We start from the raw sequence: 21,327 nt of genomic DNA, 5'->3' as shown, positions 1-21,327 counted from the left end.
AAAACTGTTCCCAACACAAAACAAAACACATTCACAGAAGAAATAACAAACTTTTTGAAATTAACTTAATTTTTGGTTTTACCAAATATTTAAAGCAATAACTGAAAAAACACGTTGGCACTTGAATGCATCATGATATTTTCTCCTTTTGATGTTCACTGCCTCAGATAGATATTTTTTTGGATTCTAAATCAAATCTGACAGGAAATCAAAGTTTCGTTTCCTCCACGGTTTTTATTCGTTGATTTGTTTGAACACAGAAGCTTTTTTTGGAGATTTCTCTCAGAAACAAACATTTTTGACTCACTTGTTTTGGACAAGTTTTACAGGTCGTTTGGCTTAAAAATCACAAGTTACACACGTGTGTTTCCTCTGTTCAAAGTAGGATAAAAAGGGAAAAAAAAAAATCAGTGTACAAGACGATAAAAAAGAAAAGAAAAGAAAAAGAACTCATTCTTTTGATTTTCTTTAAAAAAAAAAAGAAAAGCTTGCTCCGTCTTTTCATTTCCAGTTGTATCTTCTTGACGGAGGAGGAGGCGGGAAACCTCGGCCTGAGCCGTAACCCTGAAACACACACACACACACACGTTAAAACACACAAAACAAACACAACTGAAAAAACTTTCAACAAACCTGTTCAGTTTTTGTTTTTTTCTTCAGGTCTTAAAAATCAAACCATTTAAGAACTTGCAAACTAAAAAACCTTTAAATTAAAGAAGAATTTCGATTTTATTCACGTTTTAACTTTTGATGCAAAGACTTCACAAATTTAAAAACAAAACAGTTTGTGTTTTTTTAAAAAAAAGCTTACAACACCCAACATATGAGATAAAAAAAACAATCTATAGTTTAGATTAAAACCACAGATTAACAATTCATTTAATTTGGAGATGAACTTTGTGTGATTTTATGTTTTATTCACATTTAAAAATTTAATTTACTTTAAAGCCACAATAAATAATTAAGATTAAATTGATTTGAATTAAAAAATACTGCTCCTCATAAAAGACTGAAAACATGAATGAATAAGAAAAAATGTACTGAATAATAAGAAATAAAATGATTAAAACTAAAAAATAAAACAAACAAAAAGAGAGATGTTCAGTTTCCTGTGAAAAATAAGATTTTTCTCTTCTTTTTAAAAACATACTAAAAAAATTGCAAAGACTATGTACAAACAAAAGAAAAATCGTCATCGCAAAATTCGTAATATGTAGCTAAAACTTTGTGGTTTTTCGTTTTTTTCTTTGTGAATATGAAAAATATTGTACCATGAAAAAAAATGTGAAAAGAAAAAAAAAAATCTGAGTGAAAGTTTGAATCAAATGTTTACAAACTTTTACGTCAAAGTAAAAAAGAGAAAAATATGCAAATTAGCTGCGACGTCAGAGGGAAACTTTAAAAATTTTTTAAATGTTAAACCTCAATCCTGATTTTTTTTTTTTGAAAATCTGTTTTTGAAACTTATGCTCCGCCCACACACACTTCATCCAATGATTGTTACCTGTTGGTGCTGCCCCCTGTTGTCTCTGCGATCGTGCCAATCATCACGACGCTGATCATAGTGCTGCTGCTGCTGCTGCTGGTAACCACCACCGCCACCAGGGGTTGCCCCGCCCCCACCACTGGTGGCTCCGCCTCCCCAGCCACGGTTCATGTTCTGCTGGTACGCAGATTGTTGTGACTGAACGGCTCGATCCCAGCCGTGACCTCCGCGCTGCTGCTGTTGCCTGGAAACAAAACAACAACGTTACGTAAAGTTTCTGTGTCTGGGAAAAAACCATGACAATGAAATCCCTCACAATAACTGGATGATTTTTTAATTTACAACATCGTCAAGGTCGCCACCGTTCAGATGTAGTGATTTAATCAGAGGCACCACAAGGGGGAGTAGACATCTTTCCAGTCATGGCTAATCACGATCATATTTTATAATTTTCACGTGAAAATGCTCATGAAAATGTCTTAGAAAGACACACAAAAAAAGAGACACAATTGTGACCGAAAATTGTCTTACTAATTAAAGTGGAAAGAAAAAATATTAATATTAAGCAGATTTTTGGAAGGTAACATTTTTGTCCTTAGGAACAAATGTGTCGCTTTTTCTTCTGAAACTGCAAAAATTAATGTTTCTGCCAATCATTGACTCGATTCCAGGCCCAACAAATATAATAATAACAATAATCAAATACTTGGAAATATGGTATGGAAATTGTAGTTTAGTTTTTTTCAAAGTATAATTCATTGATAAGTACATTTCAGGCTGAAGAAGATTTGAAAGATTGACTCGTTCAAAGTGGAAAATCATTTTTTTAATACACAATAATTTTACAGCAGATTTTTGGAAGGTGAATTTTGTCCTTAGGAACAAATGTGTCACTTTTTTTTTTAAATCTGGAACTGCAAAATCAAGGTTTCTGCCAATCATTGACCAGGGCCTCATAATAATAATCAAATACTCACTGAACATTTGGAAATTATTGTGGTTTTGGGTTTTTTGGAGTTTAAAAAAGGTCTTTAAAGGGTTAAAATCGCAAACGTATAATTCATATTTGATATGTATATTTCAGGCCTTCCTTTAAAGTTGAAGAAAATAAGATTTTGGGGACATTTTTTGCCGTCAGGGACAAATTTGTCGTGATATTAAAAGGAAACAGATTAAACTGATTTTAATAAATGTCAACAAAAACATTATTTTTGTTCTGTCATTTTACAAAATGGCGTCACTAGAAATATTGATGTGGAAAAATTTAATAAAAAAATACTCCAAATAATGAATTACTAAAAACATTGATAACATTTGTTGCATTTATAGTTTCACTCTTCAATTTGATTGTTTTCGGAAACTTTTTAGTATCGTCAGTTTCCGGAAAATGTGAACATTTATTTGACCTTTATTGTGAAATCCTGGATCAAAGGTTTTATTTTATTTTGTTAAAACTTATTATAAATTAATATTTATTCATAACAGCACAAAGTGACGCAACCTGTGGAACTCTCACAGATGAGAGCTCATCCCCTCACACGTGACGACATGAACCACACTCACATGTGTTCAGGATCAGAACCACACGCCACTGATCCACCGCGAGGACATGGCTGTGAGCGAGGATTCAAACGTCTCCTCGTCGTCAGCCCTGATTACTGAACCATGTCACACTCAGGCCGAGCGCTGGAATCTTTAATCCTCGCTCTCTTCTCCAGGCTCCGCCCCCTCCTCCTCCCACGTTTTAATTCGCTACAGAAACGGTTTTCACTCGCTGCTAATGACACGTGACCTGCAGTGACACGGAGCCACAATGGGCCTGAAGAGTTCAACCCCTGTGTGTGTGTGCGTGTGTGTGTGTGCGCGCGTGTGTGTGTCCGCTGCATTAGTTCTGCCTCATTAAGCTGCACAAACGTCCTCGAGAGAAATTTGTTTTTCGAGCGACGGAGACAAATCTCAATTCAGCAGCAGAGACAGAGAAGACAGAGTCGGCAGAAACAACCTCAGCTCATCCATAACTTTTTGGAGACACACACCGTCTCAGGTCCTACACGTCTGTCTCTGCATGGACGCAAGGAACGAACGCCAGAAACAAACAAACTCAAACCACAGACACAAACTCACCTCGGATACTGTGGCTGGTGGAAAGAGGGCGGAGCTCCGAGCAGACTGTTCTGCCTGGAATCTGCAGAGAACAAAAACACACACACACAGATAATCTTCACAAGTGCTTCAGTTTAAACAGGACAAAAAAGGAGGAATTCTGCTGAAATTCAGTCAAACGTTTGAGTCATAATTCAGTGAGTCGAGGTTTAACCAGACTTTAAACCTGGCAAATAATTAAACCCATTTCATGTCAGCTGTAAACTCCCAGATTAAAAAACGTTTTTAATTTGTGTCACGGATACAGAACAAATGTGTTGTCATGATGGAAACGGCAGCTGACTGTGGAGGTGGAGGTGCAGAGAGGTGGAGGAGGAGCGGCTCCTCCACATTTGCATTTTTTGTTTCGGGGGGAATGAAATAAGTATTCAGCCGGCAGCATTGTGGTCGACTCAAGTACCGCGGTTCCATCGATGTGAGCTCTTCACAAAGACACACTTAAAAAAAAAAAAAAAGAAAAGAAAAAAGGCTTCTTCCAGATTCACCGTTGCCAAGGCGATGACCAGCTGCGAGCTGCGGACTTGTTTGTTTATCGGGGCCTGAGCTCCTCTGTGGGTGAAGGAGCTGCAGGTTCACGTTAACAAACCTGACGACAACGCTGCACAAATGTGGATTAAACACACATGCGCACACAGGGCTGAATATTGATTATCATGATCACAATACTGTCCCACTCATACTTCTGATTATTGATCAAACTGTAACCTAGTTCACGTGAACACAGCAACAGACCCATCACCGATGTATAGAAACACTTAAGACTGACTGATTTCAAGACGGTAGAGACGGTAGAGAGGGCAGAGACGGTAGAGAAGGCAGAGACGGTAGAGAAGGCAGAGACGGAGAAGGCAGAGACGGTAGAGACGAGACAGAGACGGCAGAGACAACAGAGAAGGCAGAGAAGGCAGAGACGGTAGAGATGGCAGAGACAGCAGAGAAGGCAAAGACGGCAGAGACGGTAGAGACGGCAGAGACGACAGAGACAACAGAGAAGGCAGAGACAGCAGAGACAACAGAGAAGGCAGAGATGGCAGAGACGATAGAGACGACAGAGACAGACTAGTTTGTTCATTTGCAAAAACGTGGAAATTGCCAAGAAGGGACGCCAAATTCAAAATGGCCGACTTCCTGTTGCGTTGAGGTCATGGTCCCAATTCACTTTTTTGTTCGTCTTGGGCTTTAACACGTTCACACTAACTTTCAGGGAATTTGGAGCAACTTCATTTTGGCTTGCTACATCCAGGTTTTGGTCCGACCTGGTCTTTTTTAAATCAAACTTCAAACACATTCATTCAGAATGGCTTTTATGTCGCTTTTATTCTCGTGTGTTTTCAGGCTTTGGTTTTAATGCTGTGCCTCTATCATGCTTTTATTTTGAAAAGCCCTTTGCTCACCTGTTGGGTGTCGTAAAGGGCTATAGAAATATAAAGCACATGACATTACATTTAAATGCATTCAGTTCAATTATCCACTCCATTTAGAACCGTATCTGGTATAATTCACCACGACCCGAGTCACTGTGCTCACACTGAGGAAATAAAAAGTCTTTTCAACATAAAAGATGTTTTGCTCATAGTATTGTATTCCGTCATTTTTCTTTTCTTTAAATTGAGAATTAAAAGAATAGTTAATTGTAGCAGGACTGGAAAAGAACAAACATTCATAACTGAACAGCATATACGTTTAAAGGTGCAGTGTGTGATTCTAATCCATGTTAGGAGACATGTTCGTGTCTTTGTCTCACTGTGAGACAACAGGAAACTGACATTTGGAAATCACTCACTCTCCCACACCAAACCCCACAGAGAAAATCAGTGATTTAAGCTCACAGGGACACAGGAGCTGCTGGTCCTCTGCTGCCTCGTGTGGTCACTTTGTGTCACTTCAATAAATCTAAATGAAGATTTTCAAAAGACGAAATGACAAAATAAGACATTTGAACTTAGTGATGGAGGCAGCAGTGGATCAACAACTCCTTTGTGCTGTGATGTTAACATTTCTGGTTTTCTCTATGGGCTTTGGTGTGGGAGAGTGAGTGGAAACTGAAGTTGGAAAAGTCTGTTTCACAGTGAGATATGATAAACTTCAGAGACAGGTACAGCTCAGGCTGTGAAAAAATAATCAAAAATCTAAACTAAACAAATGTGTTACATTATTAATAATAATATATTATAGAAAGGCTGGTTGTAGAAAACCATTTGAAAAGTCATGAATTATGATTTACAGTAAATTAGGGAAATATTCCACCATTTGCTGCAACAGAGATAATCTTGATTATGGATTAATCTGTTCATTATCCGTGTGATTAATCTTTGCTCGTTCAGTCTGTAAAGATGCATGAAAAGTGTTTTCCCACCAATGTTGGAGCGAAGAAATCACAGATTTAATCACAAGAATATTAATCACACAAATCCAGTCATCGATTATTTGTTGCAGCTCGACTGGTGTCAGCTGCAACGACGATTAAAAAGTAGAGACAATTATCTTCCAGCAGGCAGACTGCTGTCGCCACATTATCATTTTGTTTCTTGTCATTCAGGTTTCATGTTTGATTATCTCCTCCACCAACAAACTTTAAGTGGACCACCCAGCCAGCCTCCAATTATAAGTCCACAACATTCTGGTCGTCTTTTCCTCATCGCCGGCCGCGACTCAAAAGAGAGAATTACAAGTGGACACCTGTCAATCTCCTTAATTAACAATGATCTGAAAGTGTATAGACCTGCAGTCTGCGCCGCACAAAGGCCAACAAAGGATTACGCTTTAAATCCTTAAAAGACGCTGTGTCCACTGTATTAACGCCGGGATTACAACCGCGCTAAACAACTAAACGTCTCTCTCCACCTCTTTTCAATTAGTGCGGCGACTATTTGACTCAGCTCCCGTCCGGCGAGCTCAGGTCTGCACACAGAGTCGCCTCTGTCCGCCGCACAAAGAGCACAGAGCAGGACCTCAGCGGCTTCCTCAAATCAATAATCAATTTCAGAAAAGATCTAAAGCTCCCAGTGAAAAATGGACTCGCAGTGCAAGCAACAAATCAGCGTATCCCTCTTCTTTTTCTACATCAACAGAAACAGCTGCTTAAAGAACTGCATGTTTGATTAGCATTGTATCCATTTATGTTTGGTCAATAAAATGGTGCTAAACCACAAGAAAATGACAAAATGGTTACATAAATATAAACTTAATTAATACCTCCGTATCTTTTCTCCTGATTAATAATCACACTCTAAAGTGATGCAAGCTTCACTGAAGCATGGTTTCATGAGGAAATGACACAAAGACCGAAAATATGGCTGTCAACAGGGACAAGAAAAACCAAATGATGCCACTCATCAAAAGATTTGTGTTATAAAATCTACGTCAGTTTAAGTCTATGATATCTAAAGAACACGTTCATGTCTTTTTCTCACTGTCAGACAGAGTTTTCCAACAGGAAACTGAAGTTTGTAAATCACTCACTCTCCCACACCAAACCCCATAGAGAAAACCAGTGATTTTAACTGGCGGGGACACAGGAGCTGCTGGTCTACTGCTGCCTCGTGTGGTCACTTTGTGTCACTGAGGAAAGTCTGAGTGACAGATTTCAAATGCCGAATTGACAGAATAAGACATTTGAACTTAGTGATGGAGGCAGCAGTGGATCAACAACTCCTGTGTGTGTGATGTTAAAATCACTGATTTTCTCTATGGGCTTTGGTGTGGGAGAGTGAGTGGTTTACAGACTTCAGTTTTATGTTGGAAAAGTCTCTCTGCGTTGTTTCAAATTTGAGTTCATCTCTATGTGCACGAATTTCAAATCTCCAGTGTTTTTTGTTCCTGACTCACCAACTGTGTTGGATTAGATTAGATTATATTGATCCCACACTGGGAAAAGTTACATTGTTACTGCAGCAAAAGTTTTACAAGTACAATGAAAAGAGAACTGAAAAATAAAAAGCACGCCATTAAAACAGCTTCATCAGGGGCCGGGCGAAGTTAAATCACCCGAAAAGACCAAATCATTTTTGGGATTATTACACGTACGTATTCTGAAACCAGAGAGAAGTTTGGTGAGAATGAAACACAGCGTCAGTGTGAGTCTGTTGTTGCGCTCGAGTGCCTTATCGGTGTCTGTTGCCGCCGCATCAATGCGTTACTTTGCTGACCCGGTTCAAACGTGGTGTCAGCGCGAGTAAAGACAATAATGGCCACCAGCAGAGCGTCCAGCGGCTGGTTATTAAACACCAGCTGCTGCGGCCGCGCCTCACAAAGCCCGGCGGCGTGTTCCAGAGGCGGCGTGTTGACACATCACTGCAGGAGGGAGCCGTGCCGTCAAAGGACCAAGTTAACTTTGGTTTCAACCCTCTTCACAGCAGCAGCGCATCACACTCCCAATCAAACAGGGATCCTCCCGCAGGCTTTCATCAGGAGGGGCCACTGTGTCCAGCGGAGCCACTCCACAGTCTCATTACTGGCCCCCGCTCTCCCACAACGCTAATCACCAACTAAACCCTGCCCCCCCAAAATAAAATAAAAAAGCCCACAAAAGCACAGAGCAGCAAAGCCTGCGGTGATTACTGGCCGAGCAGAGGACTGGCCCTGAGAAAGTGTTAGTGGACAAAAGCAGGTCTGAGGCCTCCTGCTGCAGATTTAGACCTCCTCCTCCTCTGCATAATCACATTCCTACAGTCACTAATATCATCGTCCTCCATCTGCTAATCCGCCTTCTTTTACAACAAAACCAGCACGTTTGTTTCTAAACACGGAGAATCTCTGAAAACCTGGTAGAAATGGATCGGGTAAACAACACAGGTCTCAAGGTCCACACAGACAAAGCTTTCCATAAAACATGGCAATGTTTCAAGAAATGTCTTCATCTTCACTTAAAAAAACAACAACAACACTTCGTTTATGAGTGTGAGTAAATCTGAGTTTCTGATTGTTTTACCTTCTAAAATGTTTACACGCAGTTTAATCCAGCTAAGGTCGTAGTCCAACTAAGAGAGTCCGAGTTTACACGCAGAGGACAAAATGGATTTATTGGCTGTGTACATGTGACTCCGCCTCCGTAAGTGGCGCTGTATCTCTCTATAAGCTACTATCTATTGAATCAGTTTACACTTCCTGCAGTTTATACGTCGTCTCATTCTACTTCAACGTCAAAGACCAGGGAGGACATTTTGGACAAGTCTGACTAAGTGTACACATGCAGGAGTATGAATCACATGATCTAGGTACGCTAGTCGGACTAAGACTAGCTGTTATTATTGGCTTAGTCTTTGACTACAATCAGACTTTTAACATGCAGGGATTTTGTAGAATTTAAATCAATGAAGTGAAAGTGAGAGGATACGGTGTGTGTGTGTGTGTGAACGATGAACAGTGAACAACATCGACTCATCTAGTCACGACAGGCAAAAGAAAAGCTGTGGACTGATGTTAAACGTCTCACTGTGTCGAGTACAAGGTCAACGACACGTTCGCCTGTGTCCACTGAACGTTCAGGTCATCCTTGTGTGTGTGAAGTGAACGCAGCTGAAAAACGAGTGGAGAAACGCTGTGAAGCTGTTTTTGATATTAATAATATTCACAGAACAGACGAAACAGGAGTGATTATCAGGCAGGAAATGTGATGTGTGAGACTTTCAAACCAGATTATAAACTTCTAATTCAGAGCGTTATCACTGAAGAGTGATGAGCGCAATGTCCGACAAGAATCAAAGGCAACAATGTCCAACTGTAGATCAAAGTTAAAAAGACTTCAAAATCCTGAAAACATGCGTTCATCTCCAACATTTAGCAAAGGCAATGTCAATACTTAACATGACATTCCCACGAGAGTAAAGTCACAATATGATACTTAAGTGACGCTACGATATTACCACGAGAGTAAAGTCACAATATGATATTTAAGTCACGCTACGATATTACCAGTAAAGTCACAATATGATATTTAAGTCATATTACCGAGTAAAGTCACAATATGATATTTAAGTCCGCTACGATATTACCACGAGTAAAGTCACAATAAAATTTAAGTCGCTACGATATCACCCGAGTAAAGTCACAATATGATATTTAAGTCGCGATCACCACAAGAGTAAAGTCACAATATGATATTTAAGTCACGATATCACCACGAGAGTAAAGTCACAATATGATACTTAAGTCGATACTACCGCGAGTAAAGTCACAATATGATACTTAAGTCACCGATATCACCGAGTAAAGTCACAATATGATACTTAAGTCGCTACGATACTACCGAGTAAAGTCACAATATGATACTTAAGTCACGCTGATATCACCACGAGTAAAGTCACAATATGATACTTAAGTCGATATTACGAGGTAAAGTCACAATATGATATCACGATATTACCGTAAAGTTACAATATGATATTTAAGTCATATCACCACGAGAGTAAAGTCACAATATGATACTTAAGACACGCTACGATATCACCACGAGAGTAAAGTCACAATATGATACTTAAGACACGCTACGATATCACCACGAGAGTAAAGTCACAATATGATATTTAAGACACAATATTTAAACCACGGTATTTAAGTCATACTACGAAATGATCACATTTTCTAAGTCATGCTACGATAATATCACAATATTTAAGTCACAACAGGATATTTAAGTCACGACATACAAGTCACAACATGTTATTTAAGTCACAATATTTAACTCACAATACGATATTATATGAATCCACAGACTGTAATGATTCAGTTACACCCAAAACAACTGCGTTTGTGTCCCGTTTAAAAAAGTCACCACTGTTTCCCACAGCCGTGCTGCGATGACTCCGCCCACATTGAGGAGGAGCTATGAGGTCATGGAAAACAACGTGACACGTGGGTGTGTGTGTGTGTGTGTGTGTGTTCTTACGTTGGAAAGGCTGGTGGCCGCCGCTGGCTGAAGAACGGTAGTTTCCGTGCTGGTAGCTGTTTGGTGGTGGAGCGTTGCTGTACTGTCCTCTGCCTTGGTTTCTGTTCATGCTGTGACTGCAGGGAGAAAAAGATCAGAAATCCCGCTGAGTTCTGATAATAGCTTAATCGTTTAGATCATCTTTACAGGGAAGGAACTAATCTCTCATTAAAGGGAGGGCGGGGCAGAGGAAAATCCACTTTTTATTTGGATTAAAGATGGATTTGAGGCCATTTTCTGCCCAATCTCGCAACAGTAACATGAGCTGTTAGCTACATCTATAATGTAGAAGCAGAAAAACTTCTACCCCCCTCTGCTGGACAGTTGGATAATTACTTTAAAATGCCCAACAGTGATTGTAGGCTGCATATTTTCCAAACTTAACCAGGTTTAGAGTGTGAATTATCATCTACAACTGAATATCACATAGAAAGAGCACAAAGGTAACAATTCTATTTATATAAATTCATATTTATATGAATCACCAGGTTAGAGAGAGTAACTTGCAGCATTAACTCTGTGTCTATTTCTAAATGAATAGATATTATATTAAATTGAACAGGGACCTTGAGAATCAGAGTTGATTCAGAAAATTAAATGTTTTTAGAAAAACAATTGTGCCTTAAAATAAGATAATAGTTATATACAATAGTTTTCGATAATTTGGTCATTTTTCAAAAGATCAGGTGTGTTAAGTTGACAATTTATTAATAAATAAAACCATGTGCAGACACGAGTTAAGGTTGTTTCTCATTAGTAAAGATTTGTATGTGCACAAAAACAATAACTGTAACCCCAAACGTTATCAATACATAAAGACAATTACACAACACTAGAGTTCGAACATCGTATAGAAACTTTGTTCCTGATTTTCTTTAAAAACACGTTTGTTTTTTCCCCGCAGAGCAGCTGCCTGTTTAACCTCCATCCCAAAAAAACCCACCAAACTGCCTCATTTACTCGTCTGAAGCTAAAGCTGCAAACGTTTCTGCTGCAAACCCCGAGCCAGATGTTCAATTATTCACATTTCCTTAATGATAATATCAATGTGTGGATCATAATCAAGGACGGCTGGTTAATGGGGACCGTTTGTGTGTGTGTGTGTGTGTGTGTGTGTGTTAACAATCATTTAAACACATTTTAAATTCATCTTCACCCAAATCTGAGTCTTTGAGTTGTTGCAGAATCAGCAGCTATTGTTTAACAACACACAGCAGTGTGTGTGTGTGTGTGTGTGTGTGTGTTTCTGCCTCTTTACGGAGTCAAACCAGCACCGAAACTCTTTATATTTTGATCCACTGTATAGAACTTTACCTGCTTACAGCATTTACAATCTAAAATAAACATGACACAATTCAGACTAATCTGCATCAGATCTGGATGAAGGTTAGTCTGGTGGTAGAGTGTCTCATGGCGCACACATTTGCCAAATTTGGTTTTAAATCGGACAGAGAATGTCGGTTTTGACAGAGAATGTTTATGTTTTTTGACAGTTTTGCCCATTATAAGTGAATGGGATTTCTTGAGAATCCACAAGTTCAACACGCTTCAGTGATCACCTACCAATCACAAACAAACTGCTCTGTTTAAAATTGCCACCAAATCCGTAATCTGTATCAGATCTAGATTACAGTAGAGTGTATCCACATTCACACATATGCCAAATTGGGTTTCAATCAGATATTTTAGGTGTTGACCATTATAAGTGAATGGGATTTCTTGTGACGTCCTCAGTGGGCAGATTCACATAAAATTCACATTGATCCCACAAACCCACAGAAGCTCTTTGTTGGACGTAAAAGACAAAGAGAAAGAGTAAACTGACCCCAGAGCTCTGAAGCCTGACTGGTCCAGGTGAACCTGCTGCCGGTTTGAGTTGAAGCCCAGCTGAGGTCTCCATGATTCCCCGTTTCCTTTCACCCACTCGTCCGGTCTCAGAACCTTGGTCGGCATCCTGAAAAACAAACAAACAAACAAAATGAACTTAAATCAATATCACTACGTCATTCTTCTTCATTTGCATGTTTAAACGTAGATGATGTAAAAGGAGCGCAGCGTCATCCAAACATGACATTTTCATATCGCTTCAATATAATTTATATCGCTTTTAAAACTACCATTGGGTGAGTATACAGCAATATATGATTTCACAAGTATTCAACAGTATTTTTGCAATATCGTGATAATATTGTGTGTTGATCATATCGTGACTTAAATATCAAGATAATATTGTATATCTTAAATATCCTATGGTGACTTAAATATCGTTATATCGTATTACGACTTTAATATTGTGATAAAATCGTATCGTGGTGTGGATGTAGGGTTAGTGCAGTAGTTGTGGTGTAAAGTCGTCTAAAAATTAAATCAATAACCTAAATAAACAACAGACGCAGGTGAGGACATTACATGGACTTCACATCCTCTAATGGAGAATAATCTTTGTCAAAAACTACAGCAAATGGAGGAAACTTTACATTAGTTTGAAGCCAGAAAAGTAAGAAGCGATTGTTGGGTTTAATACATGAAATAAAAGGGATTCGTTGGTGGTTGGAAAAACGGAGAAAAAGGAAAAACACCAAAACGTATTCTTTAGCAATGAGGAAGAGCTGGAAAAAGAAGTGTGTGTGTGTGTGTGTGAAAAGCCTCACTTGGCGTCAGGCAGGAGAACCGCCTTAAACACAAAGCCATCTGCATACTGCGGATCCTTGAACTTCACTCTGGAAACAAGAGGAAAATCATTTTCAATGAGTCAAGAGTTCCATTAGCTCACGTGTGTCTCAAAGGCTGGAGGGGGAAAAAAAAAAACCTCCCCCTTCAAAACAGAGACGGACTTTGAGGTGTTTAATGTCATTTTCTTCCCGTCTGCTTCACCCCTTCATTTCCCAGCGTCTCCGTCAGGAAAACACGCCGGCACACTGACATTGTTCTAATGAAAGACTGCAGACAAAAGCAATCTGCACTGAAAACGCCTGCTCCACACAATATCACACCACCACTGGAGCAGATTACACACACGAAAGCAAACTATATATGAGAGACGGTTTGTTTTCATGAATAACATGTATGCATATTCACCGACTGAGATTAAAGCTGCCAGCAGAGGCACAAGGAGAAACTGATTTTAGTCACGAAATACAAGTCGACCTTATCTTAAGAACACGTTCACGTCTTCATCTCACTGTTTAGATCATTGTAGTTTCCACATGAACTGAACTTCACCCTTGGAGTCAAATGAATGGATTATTAACAAACGCATCACTATCATATTGTGTCATTTAAACCAGGCATTGTGAGTAGTTCAAAGTTCTCACCCGATGGCGCTGTTCTGTGAAATGTCTCGCAGCATCGGGATGGGCGACGTCACCGGACTGGAGAATAAAAACAAACAAACAAACAAACAAACAGATGAATGAGTTAAATAAAGGCAGAGCGGTGACACTGGAGCGGCTCTGCTGCCGAGAGCGACGGCAAAAGTCAGAGTGAGTGAGAGTAACGCAGGCCTTCCTTACTTATCTGGTAGAATAGGGTCGTCATCAAGATTTAATGTACCTTGGATTCCATGGCAAAGCTCTGCAGGAATCTCAGTTCCCTGAACGAGAGTAAAATAAAAGACAAAGAGTCAAAAACCACCAGCAGGTGATACTCACACAGTACTCACCAGAAATCATCATTATAAATCAATTACTGAACTAATTGTGGACAACTTCCATAATCAATTAATCAGTTTGAGTGCTTTTTAAAATAATTAAAAACAAGTTTCTGCGATTTTTCAGCTTCTTCAATGAATATTTTCTATTTTTTTTGCTCCATAAAAACAAAGAAATCATTAGAAGTGAATTAAAACGAGACATTTGAGAACATCGTTATTGTAAAAATAACCAAAGGAAAACTCAGGTTACAGAGTTTGTCATCCACAATGGTCACACATTTGAGTTCCCCCCCAAAAAAACGACGTCTTATTCAACATCACATCCACACACCTTTGATTTTAAATCAGTAAATCCTTTTTTAACAAACCGCTGCACACGTTATATTTAACTATAACTCGGAGACACTTTGACTTGTCATTTTTCCTCCAGCGACTTCAGTGATGAGGCGTTAAGACTCTGGATAATAGGAACAGCCGCTTCTCTTCAGCTGCTGTGAAGACGCGCGTCGTAAGAGGGGAAACGTCCTTGAAATGTTCTCAGAACTTTCCGTTAACCTCATCTTTCATAACATGAAAGATTCAAAATCATATCGAAAAAAACATTGAAATATACTGTTGTTTTGCGGGTTAAACCGATGATTAAACGTAAAAATGAAAGGTCAGGGTTTTTGAAGTGTGCTTGTGTTAAGTACTGACACAAACACACACACTGAAAACAGCTGCCAGTGTGTAAAAACATGATTTAAGTCAATTATCCAGGTTTTATTTGAGGTTCACCAAATAAAATCTACACCTGCTTAAGTCAACAATGTCGTATTGTCATTTTATTTAGCAGTTACAGTCTTCTCAACTGTGTAGTGGGGTTTATGTCCCACACCAAAGCCCATAGAGAAAATCAGTGATTTCAGGTCACGGGGACACAGGAGCTGCTGCTCTACTGCTGCCTCGTGTGGTCACTTTGTGTCACTGAAGTAAATCTAAATGAAGATTTTCAAATGCTGAATTGACTAAATAAGACATTTAAACTTAGTGATGGAGGCAGCAGTGGATCAACAACTCCTGTGTGTGTGATGTTAAAATCACTGGTTTTCTCTATGGGCTTTGATGTGGGAGAGTGAGTGGTTTATAAAAGTCTGTCTCACAGTGAGATAAAGACGTGAACGTGTTCTGAAGACATCGTAGACTTACACTGACGTCTTTTATTTAACGTGGATGACCTCAGTTTTTTCCCCGTTTCTCTGTCATGAGTGACTCCTCTCGACTTACACCGGTTCTCAACACAGGGGGCGCTCACCGCACAATCAGCACCGACTGAGTCAGTAACTAAAAGAACCAAATGTTTGGTATTCGTATTAGCGTAATGTTCCTGTTTTTAAGGTCAAAGGGGCATAAAACCGTTGAGCATGTGGTTCAACGGGAACCTGATCAAACCGATTGATTGCTTTTCCTGCGGCGCTCGGCTGTAACTGTGCAGACGAGTTTGATTAATAAACACGTGACGCTTCAGTTCACAGATGCAAAATCAACGCAACTCAGGCTCCAGCTGCAGGGAAATGACTCCGACGTTTTCACCACAGCAGAAAAGTGTTATTGTACCATGTTAATGTCTCAGAGGGACAAACACGAGGAGACGTGTCAGAGTGTGAGGAGGAGGATCTGTGAGTAAAACACAGGTTAAGTCTGACTTTGTGCTTCGTTACCTCTCGAGCTTCTGTGCGATAAAGTTCATGGATGAAGTCGAAGAGCGGGTGAGATTTACTGAGGAACATGACGTCACTTCCCAGACTGTTCCTCTTCACTGCAACACACGACGGAGACAATCAGCAGGGTCCACGAGGGAGGAGAGGAAGGGACATGTGAGAGAAAACATACAAGAAGAGGAAAGGAGAGACGAGCAAAGGATAGACGAGGAAAGGAGAGATGTTGAAAGTAGGATGAGAAATAACCATGGAATGAAAGAAAGGAAAGGATTCAAGGAAACAAAAAGAAATGAAGTAAAGCAAAGACAAGGAAATGAAAAAGGAAAGGAAAGACAAGGAAAAAACAGAAGACAAGGAAAGGAGTCAAGGCGATGAAAGGAAGTCAGGGGAAAAAAGCAAAGGAAAATCAAATCAACTTAAACTTCTATCACGGACTCACCTTCCACTGCTGAGAGGTCGGGATAAACGTCGGCCAGCGCCGCCCTCAACCGCCGCTCGTCCACAAACGGCAACAAAGCCACGCCTACAAACACACACACACACACACACACACACACACACACATTAGAGGAACCCTTCGCCTCATCACTTCAAATCAAATATTCCAACAAAAACAATCAGACACTGACGTTGCACTGACACTGACGCACTCACCTTGCCACGCGTACTTCTTGCCGTTGAGATCGATGGCGAAGTCGTCGGGGTAAAAGTCAATGATGGAGGAATCCTGCGTCAAAGACACACGGTTACCGTGGTTACCACGACGTTAGTAAGAAGCCAAAATGATCTAGACGTTTAAAGGCGAGGGTCAAAAGTCTGGTTCTGGACTTTCATAAACTCACAGGGCTGCTCATCAGGTTCCGCCATGTCGGGGGCAGGAAGTTACCGCTGGCGGCAGGAAACACTCCCATCAGCTGCTCCAGAGGCTTAAACTACACACACACACACACACGTTTTCTCTCCTGCATCTGATAAACATGGCTCTGTTATTATGGTCTGTTCTTACCGGTTTGGTGTCCGTCTCAAACTCGGTGAACATCTCTTTGATGTCTTTGAAGTCGGAGGCGAACGGGGCGTAGTGGAACGGGAAGTACCACTTCCACGAGGCACAGCCCTGTCAATCATAAAGTCGTTAGTGTGTTTCAGAGCAGATTTTAGAGTTAAAAAGCCTCAAAATACAACATTATTGTCATTATTATGTTACTGATTCTTTTAACACTCAAATGTCAATGTGTTAAATGTCAACTTCCTACACGTCTCCTTTCTAAATGGAGAATAAATAATACTTTGTGCTATAGAAGAGTTTCATCCATTAACACTTGAGACAGAAAATAAGAAAAACAAAATTAAAATATGAGCAGAAAGTTGACCTTTTCATTTGTGAACTCGAGTTTCTCTGCAGCACATAAACTTTGCGTCTTTGCTGCCTTTTCTCAGTGAATCCAGTGTTTTTACAGTCGACATTATTAAAGTTTCATTTGTTAAGACTTAAGTTTAGAAATAAAAGGTCAATTTTATTGTGTCTCAAGTTCCTCTTAACAATCTGACACTAAAAAAAAACAAACTTAAGATGTTTCCACTTGAAGTGCAGCTGTGTCTCTTCACAGTGGAGCAGGAAAATCAATAAAAATCAATAAAAAACAATAAATATACAGGAAAGGGGACAAAAAGTGTATAAAATAAGTGTTCAAATATGAGACGGATGGACGCAAGCCACTGGAAATGTCATTAAAATAACACCATGTTGGGAAATGACACAGGATTCATTGGTGATAAAGGATCAGTGGACACAGATTTTAGAGTAAATCTAAATAATGAAGAATATGACACAAAGTCTCAGAGTAAAGGAAGCTCCGCACGAGGAAAAATGGATCAAACGGACAAAATTCAAGACAAGAAGAGCGACAGACGACAGCTGATGGAGTACAAGGCGACAGGAACATGGACAGACGGCTTCTGAAACACATTTAAAAACCCGCTTTAAACCTTTTTACACTTAAACTGCTGCTCTAGAAAGATCAATAAATGTCAATACATTTACCAGAGAGTCAAAAAGGGGAAAAAGTAACAAATGTTTTTTTACATAATTATATAAGAGGACAGAAGACAGACATTTAAATAAAGCATAAATAAATAACCGCGTGTGGACCACTTATCCTTCCTCAGCAAACACGGCGACCTTCACTTCCCACAATCCACCTCTGCTGAATCCAAGCCCGCGTCATTCAGAGAGCCACTTTGTTATCAAAGGCGCTCATTCACATGATAATACGGGACTTTACCATGAGAAAAGCCGCAGGGGGCGCCGTGCCGCACATTACAATAATCGCACACATCATTTATGCTAATGCCACGACCCGCTTTTGTCCGACAGGAGGAACTTGTTTGTGACTGTGGCCGGCGAGAGGTCAAAGGTCACAAACCACAACGTCGACCGTCCCCGATAAACAACGAGAGAAAACAGTTCTGAGTAAATAAACACGACGCGATCAAATCAGCGGCGCCTGGCGTCAATTGTCATAATGTCTCATAATCATAATGTGATTATTTGGACCAATAATAATAATCATAATTGACATTGTAAACGTAAATACATAGAAAAATTGTGATGAATTCACATTTATTTTAGTGAGTTAATAAACAAAAAATGTTAATCTTCTATTAAACTGTAGTTTCTTTAACTTCTTCAGATTATTATATTACACACACTATTTTGACTCCACCTTGTAAAGTGAACTTCGGATACCCATTTTTTTTTACTTTATTCATTTTAACGTATTAGTGAAAAGTTCTTATTAAATATTTGATTTCATTCAAATCATTTTATTTTCACATTTTATTAAAACAAAGTCCTTAAATTGGTCAATTGTGACGGGGGGTGGGGGGGGATCAAATTTAATCATGGTATAAACATTTTAAATATGGTGATTATACATATTTTAAGTAGAAATTTAAATTTTGTGTGCGTTTCATTTGTGTTTATGTGAAAACAGAAATGTTAGACACAATTGAAAAAGGCATAAATCCACACACTTTCCATATTTGATGTAAAGTGAATAATGGGATTGGGGTGAGACCGGTTATTTTGTTATATATACTGTTGTTGCTCCCTGTATTTAAACTGCGGCACTTTGTGTTCACGTCAAGGTTTCTGCTTATTTCTGACGCTGCGGAGAACAAAAAGCTTTAAAGAAGAAAATGATCTGGCTGAGTTTCAGCTGCGGTTTCATCCACTGCTTTGTCTTTCCTCTCTACATCATTTACATCAGTGGAAGTTGATTAAATATTTCAAAAAAACTCCATAAATTTCACACTGTGGAAATGTGGGGATTAACTTGTGGAGATTAAAGACAACTGCGATGAATGAAGTCACGTTAGTTATGACTGCGTGTAACTAATCAACTGCTGATGATGATCCAGTCTGTTAATCACAGAGAAGACGCAGCGACACAAAGACACATCTGAGCTTTCGTTTTTTTTTCCTCTTCCACCCAAATTTGGCCATGAAACGTGTCCGTTTCATCGAGAATGGTGAGCGAACTGAATCATTTTCACATACACACCAATGGAAAACAATCACGACCCCGCCCACTTTAGAGCCTCACAGTGTAGACGTCACCTAAAAGCACAGAGAGTTCTACTCAAACCTCTCATTCACTCCCATGTTAAAACTCAGCTCTGGAGTTTTTTTAAACATGAAGACGAGGGTGTCGTTTCTCTGTCACTTCACAGCCTTTTGTCACAGATGTAAACATGGGCGTGGCTTAAAGCCTCCTGACGCTCACACACTAATCATTTACTCTCTGTCATCAACCGTTCCTGAGATACGACAACTTTAAGAACACGTCGCTTTCTCAGTTTTTCCCCTGGTTTTGGACAGTTAGAGAGAGGTGATCGGAAGGGGGAGGGGCTTGTTACTCCACTGTAACTCCATCAGCAGCTCATGTCCTGCACCTGACATTGTGTCGCTTGCTGTGAATCATGACTAACGATCTTGTTTAGAAAGAAAACGCCTTGTAATTTTACACAGACTCTAGTAAACTCGAGTGGTCTGTAATGCTTATTTTTCTTTATGAAACATTACTTAACTAAATCACCGATGAGATAAAAAAAGATAAAAATGTGAATACTTCCTGGTCTCGTCTTCCCTCTGTGACTTGATAACCAGAATTAAAAAAAATTATCTGTTGAGACATTTGAGAAAGTCATTATTTTTGAAGTTTGGAAAACTTGTTGGACAGACTTAGATTAAATTACGATTATAGAGTTGTTTTGTCCATCAAACATTGTCAAACTCTGGAAACGATGTTTCTCAAACGTCTTGATTGATGATTTCGATTTTCTCTGTTTTAAAAAGGAGCAAAGAAACCAGACAATATTCACATTTAAGAAGCTGAAAAATCACACAACTGGTTCTAATCATTTAAAAAAAATAAATAAAAAGCCACTCAACCTGAATAATCGATTACCAAAAGAGTTAATTTCGTAAAGAAATGACGGCATCACCGATGCTAGCACTACCATCGGTGACAGTGCCTGCTGCTAGTTCCGCCACTAACTCTTTTTAGTCCAGTTATTCAGCATTTGTCCATTTTTATTTTTGGATTAAAAACATCTGCTGTTGCTTCAACACCTAAACAAAACCAACCAAAAAACATTCTCATGTAAGATAAAAAAAACCCGCCAAAACCTTGATCGTCACCTCTTATTAAGTGACAATTTTAATGTTTTTTTTTTAATTTGATGTAAATGAATGTACTTTTGACAAATTTGCAGTGAAGCCGAGCTTCACAACAGGTGCAGGAGTGAAAAATTCAGACAAAACAACTATTTTCTGACATCTCGTTAACTTACTCTGACAATATGATTCGTTTCAGCCCAATTCCAACACTAGATTTATTTATTATTTATATATTAAATACTTCTGAAAGACGTTACAATATTTTTTATGGCTAAGCTTACAGAATTTAACATTTAAAACAATAAAAACTGTGAAAACAAAGGCTGAGAAGAGACAGAAATGAAGTGTGACTCTCTCATTGGCTCTTTTGTGTTTTGGATAAACACCACCCTCTCTCTCTGCTTCGTGTGTGTGTGTGTGTGTGTGTGTGTGTGTGTGATGATAGCGGACACAACCGTGAATGTGCGACAGCACAGAGCAGACACGTCCCCGTCCACTGAGGGGCCCGTTAATGAATTCATCCACAGCGCGGCCCCCACCCCGGGGGACGGGGGCTTTGGATTGTCGAGCATGTGGAGTTAGCGGCGAGCGTGCGTTCACGGTGAGCCTGAACAAATCCCCCCCCCCGGCTCAACTGAAGAGGCCGCACAGCTGATTAAATCATTCTCTGTGCTAAAATATTGATCTTAATCTTGAAATGAAATAGTGTTTAAGCACACG

General features: G+C 39.5%; 1 protein-coding gene across 2 annotated transcripts in view; it reads right to left on the bottom strand.

Annotated features, from left to right (window-relative positions):
• Positions 1 to 214: 214 nt before the first annotated feature.
• The window catches only part of xrn2 (5'-3' exoribonuclease 2), a 29,603-nt gene continuing 8,490 nt past the window's right edge, over positions 215 to 21,327 (bottom strand). Inside the window, exons 19-31 of one of the 2 annotated variants that reach the window (XM_044049576.1) lie at positions 16,933 to 17,040; positions 16,769 to 16,858; positions 16,581 to 16,653; positions 16,366 to 16,449; positions 15,927 to 16,024; positions 14,087 to 14,166; positions 13,889 to 13,945; positions 13,226 to 13,294; positions 12,400 to 12,528; positions 10,536 to 10,651; positions 3,611 to 3,671; positions 1,505 to 1,730; positions 215 to 564 (exon numbers count right to left, since the gene is read on the bottom strand). In XM_044049576.1, the coding sequence (XP_043905511.1) occupies positions 502 to 564; positions 1,505 to 1,730; positions 3,611 to 3,671; positions 10,536 to 10,651; positions 12,400 to 12,528; positions 13,226 to 13,294; positions 13,889 to 13,945; positions 14,087 to 14,166; positions 15,927 to 16,024; positions 16,366 to 16,449; positions 16,581 to 16,653; positions 16,769 to 16,858; positions 16,933 to 17,040 (1,254 nt within the window). In that variant the 3' untranslated portion in view covers positions 215 to 501. Of the gene's footprint in view, positions 565 to 1,504; positions 1,731 to 3,610; positions 3,672 to 10,535; positions 10,652 to 12,399; positions 12,529 to 13,225; positions 13,295 to 13,335; positions 13,798 to 13,888; positions 13,946 to 14,086; positions 14,167 to 15,926; positions 16,025 to 16,365; positions 16,450 to 16,580; positions 16,654 to 16,768; positions 16,859 to 16,932; positions 17,041 to 21,327 lie in introns of those variants that run through there. The other variant, XM_044049577.1, reaches the window with a different exon arrangement.

This window comes from Solea senegalensis, linkage group LG17, assembly GCF_019176455.1.
Source record: "Solea senegalensis isolate Sse05_10M linkage group LG17, IFAPA_SoseM_1, whole genome shotgun sequence".
Taxonomy (NCBI): Eukaryota; Metazoa; Chordata; class Actinopteri; order Pleuronectiformes; family Soleidae; genus Solea; species Solea senegalensis.
Note: the sequence above shows the minus strand (reverse complement) of the source record. Positions and strands in the feature narration are given on the sequence as shown.